The sequence below is a fragment of the Aulonocara sp. 'chitande type north' Nkhata Bay genome, linkage group LG3, assembly GCF_057382095.1.
Source record: "Aulonocara sp. 'chitande type north' Nkhata Bay isolate Kocher_YH1m ecotype deep benthic linkage group LG3, A_spYH_male_GT1.1, whole genome shotgun sequence".
NCBI lineage: Eukaryota > Metazoa > Chordata > Actinopteri > Cichliformes > Cichlidae > Aulonocara > Aulonocara sp. 'chitande type north' Nkhata Bay.
The window spans coordinates 12440083-12448469 of record NC_141346.1 but is presented as its reverse complement, the minus strand read 5'-3'; the positions used below and the strand labels follow the sequence as shown (position 1 = coordinate 12448469).

Below are 8387 nucleotides of genomic sequence, written 5' to 3'. Positions count from 1 at the left end.
TTGTTTTTGAAGAATGTCTATCTTTTTTGGGATGAAGCTATCTGGCAAAACGAGACAACCCTTTTAACCTCATCTTTATGTCTATCATGTGGCTATGATACTGGATTTTGGTTTGATGCATATGCAGGTTACAGCTGGGGAATGGCAGTATGTTGTGGATTGATTTGGCATGTTCAACCACTGTTACACCAAACTCTCTCACTTATAACATGATAAAGGCCTCTTACTCAGTGTCATGGATTTTCTATACTTTTGGGGACACAGGGCCAAAGTCTGAGGCAATAAGTCAGATCAAAGAAGGCAATGATTCTAAAATGGGAGTTTACTTATGTCATTATATATATCCAGGAATATGTGCCTGAGGATAGTTGTCATGAAATCAATATTAAATCAAAGTATTCCTTAATTACCACAGCTGACACGAGTTCTCCATAGCTGCCTGCTGTCTCAGGATCTGTCTCCAAAAAGGACCAGGGAGCGCTAACATGTTATGTTCTAAACTGATGAAGAAAATGCACATTAAACATAGTATAAACTTACTGAGTGAAGTAATGTCAAGAGGATTCCTTTAGCTCCTATTGGGTTGGTTCCTTGATCAATGCAATACAGAATCATTAATCTGGTTTTATGTAATGTCCTCAAAACATGTCAAAATGAGGCTCACTAGTCTGTGTGGCCTCCACATGCCTGTATGACCTCCCTACAACACCTGGGCATGCTCCTGATGAAGTGGCAGATGCTCTCCTGATGGATCTCCTCCCAGACTCCAGGACTAAAGCATCTGCCCACTCCTGGACATTTTGTGGTGCAGTTGGTGGATGGAGCGAGACATGATGTCCCAGATGTCCTCAATTGGATTCAGGTCTGGGGAATGGGCGGGCCAGTCCACAGCATCAATGCCTTCGTCTTGCAGGAACTGCTGACACACTCCAGCGACATGAGGTCTAGGATTGTCTTGCATTAGGAGGAACCCGGGGCCAACCGCACCAGCATATGGTCTCACAAGGGGTCTGAGGATCTCATCTCAGTACCTAATGGCAGTCAGGCTACCTCTGCCGAACACATGGAGGGCTGTGCAGCTCCCCAAAGAAATGCCACCCCACACCAAAACTGACCCACTGCCAAACTCATGCTGGAGGATGTTGCAGGAAGCAGAAGGTTCTCCACGGCATCTCCAGACTGTCACAAGTGCTCAGTGTGAACCTGCTTTCATCTGTGAGGAGGACAGGGCTCCAGTGGCAAAGTTGCCAATCTTTGTGTTGTCTGGCAAATGCCAAACATCTGGCACGGTGTTGGGCTGTAAGCACAACCCCACCTGTGGACGTCGGGCCCTCATACCACCCTCATGGAGTCCATTTCTGACCGTTTGAGCAGACGTGCACATTTGTGGCCTGCTGGAGGTCATTTTGCACAGCTCTGGCCTTTCTTTCCTACCCCACAGTACCTTCCCTTACCATTTGTTTCCTACTCTTTTACTTCTTCTTTGATGACGGTTGTCTTTCTAGATAAGCAATTTCATTTGCTCTGGGGTGAGTCAATGGCTCGGGTGCATTCTGGGACTGTCAGTTCACCAGTGTGCTGGCATGCTTCTTAACAAACACATCACTACAGCAAACATCTCAATTGTACTTGTTGATTTCTTCGACAAAACACTGAACAAAAAATTTACTTGTGAGTGTGCTGCCTGGTGCTTTTAAATTTTGTGATAATTTGAGCAGTCCAGAAAGCATCCCATGAATTAAATTATGTTATAAGAATTATGTTATATCTGAACATGTACACTAGTCATTAAATTAGATGGGAAATAATGATTCAGGGTAAACAACTGCACCAAGGAAATTCCATTTTACTTCTCAAAATGTAAAATGTCTGTTGAAAAATCACATTGAACAGAGATGTGATTAACTTTTTATTTTACCAAACATAACATCAATGATGACACAATCAGTCTTCATCAGAAGTGCTCAAATCACTCTCAGTGGCATCGTCTGGAATGTCCTCCTCCGAGTCCATTTCCAGGAGTGGTTGGTGGCTGAGGATTCTCTTGTACACGTCCTTTACTTTGAGCATTTCAGCTTTCAGTTCACTTTGTTTTTTTAAAACCAGGCTACAGAGTCCCTTCTGTGCATCCTCCGACATGCCAACAAAGGAGGCTGTAAAAAGAACAAAACAAATAAATATGAGAAAAGTAAAAAAAAACAAAAACAAAAAAAAAACCTCACCTCATAAACACAAGGAATTAGGATGCTGTAATTAAACATTTTTTTAAAAGGGGGAAGGCAGTGTTAGCTAGCAATCTAGATATAGGTAAAAGATCCAGTAAGACTTTAGCATCTGCTCTTATTTTCAATCGATTCATCAAAAAATTAATAAATAAATAAAGTGCTTACAGTCTGAGGAGATTGTCCCCAACACCACAGAACGCATTCGCAACACTGTCCAGTGATGCCGCATCTCCCTGCAAAGGATCATCTCCTCCTCTCTCAGGCGCCTCACAGCCATCACCTTCTCAAAGACCTTTCTCTTTGTCCGGAGGTCAGCAGCAGCTACAGTTTAACAACATCAGATGGGAAAACATAGCAGCATATTATGATTCAAGAACAAAACATTCAACTACTGCTCAGATACTGGGAGTTTGTTTAAAAAGGATATTTATAAATCAAGAGCTTACGTTCACTTGTGCTCTGCCAGGGCCAAACGTCGGTCTGCACGAGGGCATCACTGGATACGATTTGCTTTGTTGGTTCAGCGAGCTTGTTGTAGTCGTCAACAGCAGCCGCCAAGCGTTTCTTCTCAACTAAGATGACCTTGCGAATTCTGTGTCGCCTCTTGTTGCTATCTGTAAATAATCATAAAAAATTCACACCTTCACATGATGTATATTATGTGAAGGAAGGAAGTACATCCTCAGCCCAGCAGAGGATGTACTTCCTGAGGCAGCTGAAGAAATTCAACCTGCCAACACGGACGATGATGCAGTTCTACACTGCAATCATCGAGCCATCCTCACCTCCTCCATCACCGTGTGGTACGCTGGAGCCACTATCAGGGACAAACAGAGACTGCAGCGTGTTGTGCGCTCTGCTGAGAAGGTGATTGGCTGCAGACTCCCATCTTTGCAGGACCTGTACACCTCCAGGACATTGCGGCGTGCAGCTCGGATCTCAGCTGACCCTTCTCACCCTGGACACAGTCTGTTTGACCTGCTCCCCTCAGGCAGGAGGCTCCGGTCCATTCGCACCAGAACCTCTCGCCATAAGAACAGTTTCTTCCCCTCTGCTGTCGGACTCATGAACAATAACCATATGACTGTTCCCACCACTAACACATGACCCTACGCTGTGTCACTGCATCATTCCATGTTTGGCACTGATCACCACCTGCACTCATGTATATATCTTTCTACGCAGCACTTTTAATTCTTATTCTCATGTATATATCTCATGTATATCTCATGCATATATCCTTCTACGGAGCACTCTTAATTCTTATCTCATGTATATATCTCATGTATATCTCATGCACATATCTTTCTACGTAGCACTTTTAATTCTTATTCCTACTTTTATTTTTTCATGTCCATTTAATTGCAATTTATGACAGTATGTTTGCACTGAAGCACCGCAGCAATTTCCTAATGTTGTAAACCTGCTCAACATTTGGCAATAAACCCCTTTCTGATTCTGATTCTGATATAGTTACATTTTAATCTACACTCATCAATTTGTTTGCTAGAACAAATCACATCCAGCTTAAACAAACCTGGATCTGATTTTATTCTGTTTACAAAGTAGCTGCACAAGCTGTACAAACTAAGTATCAAACGGTCCGTTTCAAAGAAACTGTGACACCATTTTGTCTGTAAAGACTGTGTTCGCACTCTGATGATGACAACAAGCTCCTCTATTCGTGCCTGCAACGCTCCAAGGCTGCCATCAGTTTGATCACTTTCTAAGTGAGAGGAATATTAATCAGAATACAGGATGAGTAACAGTCACCAAACTACAGTGGACTCTGTGATCACTGACTTGATGACATTCATTATAAGACATCTGGAGCCTTCATGTGCTGCTATCTCATGATAATCATGAGATAACAAGTATGTTGGTGTTCAGGTTTATAAAACCAACTAGTACGATATCATTTCAACCCAGGTTCTATCCAATTTGATGAAACGCAACAACTCTGCCATAAATTTGCTTTTACAAGGCTTATTTTTCATTGTTTGTTGACACTGTCAGAAAGATCTTAACTCTAAGTTCTTTAATGAGGCCATGGTGGGTCCTGTTGTTATATACGAGTGCATTATATTAAGACTCACCTTCAGCCCATTTCTGCACATCGGCCACCCATTGCTGCAGCGTGTCGTCATCCACACCCAGCTCATTTCTGGTCGCATTCAGGCTCTCCACTTGTTCTCTAAGGATCCTTATGATCTAAGAATGCATTCATAAATGTCATTCATGTTGACATTAAAAGAGTACTGGTGTTTCCCCCCCATTACCACACACATTAAAATGGGTGTTGAAAAAAATGACCTTTAGATATCGCTGGCTCAAAGTGCGGCCCAGTTGTTCCACTTTCCTTTTGTTCCACCCCAAAGCCAGGAGGGTCAGCATGTCTGTTCGCCCTGCATTTCAGTTAGTATACAAATAAGAATTAATGAGCAGGAGACTGAGTGGAATCTCAGACATGGACACATACCTGCTTTAGACATGTACTTCGTTGTGATGGCCGCCCTAGACAGGAAACTGTTTACTTGTTCCACCTCTTCTCCAACTGTTGAACCGGCCCCATCCTGAAATGCACCTCCCCATTTGATCTATAGAAAGGAGGTCACAATACATGACTGCTGAATTCATTCAACCTTATAACAAAATGTCTCAAACTAATCCAAAACTACAAGCTGCAGTATACCTCGCATTTCCAAGTGTGAGCCTTTGCATGCATGACGGAGAGAAAAGGACGCATTGACAAGAGGTTCCTCAGCTCAGGGCACTGCTGAGCCACCTTGGTTAAATAGGGGAAATATTTACAGGCCACATCGGAGCAAAGGAACGTAATATGTCCTGGGACGCTAGCTGCCAACTTCCTCTGGAGAAAAAGGGGGTAAGCAAAGATCTCCCCTCGAAACATGTTCAATGCAGCTAAGAGGACTCCGTGGCGACAAACAGCTATTTCCATGCCCTCCTCATCCAACTTCCCAGTGGACTTTTTGGACGACTCCTTTGCTGCAGTCCAAGATGAAGATCCGCACAACCCTTTCCCCGGGACCTATACACTCAAAGATTTTAACATAAAAGACATGGCATGATTAAGCCCTATCACGGACAAACTTTTTAAAACAAATGCATAACAATTAGCTGAATTAGCCTTAAGTCACACGAGACCTCATATCTCCCCAGGACAGCACTGATAACACAAAATAAAAATCATGTTGTTTTTTTTAAATACACATGGTGACAAAATTAAGTAAACATTAAGATAAAGTAAAGTAAATAGTATTACGACAACACCAAGAGAAAAATAAAAAAAATATCGACCCATCCATATATGTCTACACACACACACACACACACACACACACACACACATGCACACACACGTATGTGTATATGGTTACGGCATTAACATCATTTTAACAAGATTAACGCATATGTGTATCTTACATGATTTGTGTGTCTCTGGATGTATTTCACAAACTCAGCAACTTCCTCATCTTTTTCAATGAAGACACCTTCAAAGTTCCCCTGCTCTGAAGTGCTGAACGAACACAGTGACAGTTGTTTGAAAAGAAACATTAAAATACATTTTTGTACAAATCCATATTTGATTTATGTCCACAATGCATAACGTACCTTGCATTTGATTGAAAGCGATAAAGCTTGCGGTTTCCATCAACTGAGACGGCGAGCATGTCTGGAGTGCAGGCAGGGCAGCTAAAGCATGGCTCCTTGCACATCCTGTCCACCTCAAACTTTACAGCACTCCACTCCAAGAAACTTTTACTGAAGGCATCAGCTGATATTCGACCATTCTTTTACATAGAGGACATACAACAGAATATTCAAGGACAGTCATCATAAACATTGATTTGCACAATTTCCTTAAACTTAGCAAATTTAGAAACCCACCCTTCCAAAATGGGCTGTTCGTTCATCCAGCATTTTGACAAATGCCTTAAGTGACATCCCTGGTGCAGCCTTCTTAATGTCATAGAAAGACTGAAAGACATCCATTGAAAACAGGGTGCAGAAATTTAAGGTGCCAGGCCAATATCCACTACCCAGGATGTCCTTAACTGAGGGGGACCACATTAGGCCACAGCTGGTGCAGCTCACCACTGGTAGTGTAAGGTTATAACGGCCTTTAGAAAGGATAAGGATAAATTCAGTCATGGCTCAAAGCATTCATTTTTTTCATGTTGTTTTCAAATCGGTCTGGTAAATCCAAATGACCTTTGACAGGTGCCCACATATACTGCGGGCCGAGGGTAATTCAAACCAAGATAGCAATGCACAATTTGCAATAAAACCTCCAAACACATCTATTGTGTATGTAGTGTGTGACAAAAGGGCAACTTACCATTTATGGTTACAAGAGCCACAATTGCACCGGGTGAAACCTCAACGTTACCTGCTGGGCAGTCACACACATGGTCTGGCCTTTGCACAGGCAACAGCCGAACTAACATTAAAACACACAATATATATAAAAAGAATTAGAAATTAACTGATACACAATAAATATACAATAACAGCACCCACTCATAGTACATAGCAAGAAATGCATAAGACTTAAAAACCGTACCTATTGGCTTGTGAAACTCTGATGAAGGCTGCAAAAACCCTCCTGTTACTGCCTCTCTGTTGTGCAGGACAAAGCGTGTGTGAACTGCAATATCACAGTCAGCACAAAGGAATGGAAGAGGCAGGCAGTCCAGACACCTCACAACTACTTGTTTGCCACACTGACACACACGGTGTGACTGTGGATCCAGAGTAGCTAACATATTGTCTATAACACAAGGCCTGGCCTCTTTCCACTTTTGCAAGGACACCATATTTCTGATCGCCCAGTGAGTAGCAGCTGACTCACACGACGTCTCACAAGTCATGGCTGCGTCCTCTTCTCCATCCTCCAACAACTGAAGGAGCTCCTGACGAAGCACCTCAGTTCCATACACTATACAGAAAAAAATATAAAGAAAGGAAGAAACTCTTCCACAAAGTGAAAAACACTCTAGGCAGTATGTTTCTTAGGACTCCACAAAAGCCCTGCCTAACTCAACTATAACAACAAATATAAAAGTAAACAGAAATCACAATATATACAAGAAGGTAAAGTACCTTTTGTTGGGTTGACACTGGCAACATAACTAGGTTCTTCACGTGGACATTGATGCTGCTCTCTGGACACTGAGGGGGGGGGGGGATGAAGAATATTTACTTACTGAAATTCTTTGGTGAAAACAAGTTGTGAGATAAAATCAATGGTTGCGTGAACACTGACCACGTGGCATGCAACTAGTACTTCGACTGGTTGATGGTCTTTGAGGAATAAAATCTCCCTGTCTGTCACGTTTTTTCCAGCGCACTGGTCTTGGCTGAGGTTCACTCCGTGCATCATTCTACGCAATTAACAAGGAAAAAAGGGAACACCTAAAATACAGTCTATGATTAAAGCAAAGATTATCAAACATCTTAAGTTAACCAACTTAATTTGACATAAACTTTAAAAATAAATTCAAATAACATAACGTTTACTCCGTACAAAATATTAGACAAGCGTGTTCCCTCTTTAACAACTGTTTCCACTAAAAATGTTACCTGCATATCTTGAAGGAGTTCGTCAGCAGCCTGAAGCTCTTCCTCCAGCTCGGGATCCTCTGAATCACTCATTTTCAAGCTAAAGAGGAAAGAGATTTTTGCAGAACTCAGTGACATAAACACATAACTAACGCAACTCAAATGATTTTCAGTCTTGGCGCTCCAGTTAACGTTAGCAATTAACGTTAGCATCATCAGTTTGTAAAGAGCTAGCAGAACTCTTAGCGCAAAAACTGCTTTACGCACCATGTGAGGGTATTTTGCAGCACACAAGTCCTTTAAAGGGACACCACACCATAACGGCTGTTACAGTACCCTTCCACGTTTTTATGTGATGCTGTGGGTTGTCAATTCATTCCAATATGAACCCGCTCACGGCGATCAGAGACGCTTCGAGCAGAGGCGCCAGCCATCCATTTACTCCAATAATAACCCCGTCACGGCGAAACATGACGCTGTGAAGCACAATCTAACTGGAGAACCGAGGACCCTCTCCGCCAACGGGTTTTTCTCCCTTATTTAATGCTTTCTTGTAATGACATCGTTAACATTTCTCAA

General features: G+C 42.4%; 1 protein-coding gene across 1 annotated transcript; it reads right to left on the bottom strand.

Moving 5' to 3' along the window:
- Positions 1–1944: 1944 nt before the first annotated feature.
- On the bottom strand, positions 1945–7600 carry LOC147334004 (uncharacterized). The gene is made up of 14 exons (XM_086285863.1): positions 7513–7600; positions 7350–7418; positions 6811–7185; positions 6586–6687; positions 6135–6367; positions 5859–6037; positions 5670–5763; positions 4918–5274; positions 4705–4822; positions 4539–4630; positions 4322–4436; positions 2672–2839; positions 2391–2546; positions 1945–2153 (listed from the first exon to the last, which is right to left on the bottom strand). Exons 1-14 carry the CDS (start codon positions 7520–7522, stop codon positions 1945–1947), a joined length of 2277 nt encoding a protein of 758 aa, XP_086141989.1. The 5' UTR covers positions 7523–7600.
- Between the last annotated feature and the right edge of the window lie 787 nt (positions 7601–8387).

Coding starts and splice junctions, on each gene's coding strand:
- LOC147334004 (XM_086285863.1), bottom strand. Junction 6,688..6,810: donor AGAGTTTCACAAGCCAATAG/GTACGGTTTTTA, acceptor TTTTAATGTTAG/TTCGGCTGTTGCCTGTGCAA. Junction 5,764..5,858: donor CGCTTTCAATCAAATGCAAG/GTACGTTATGCA, acceptor GTGTTCGTTCAG/CACTTCAGAGCAGGGGAACT.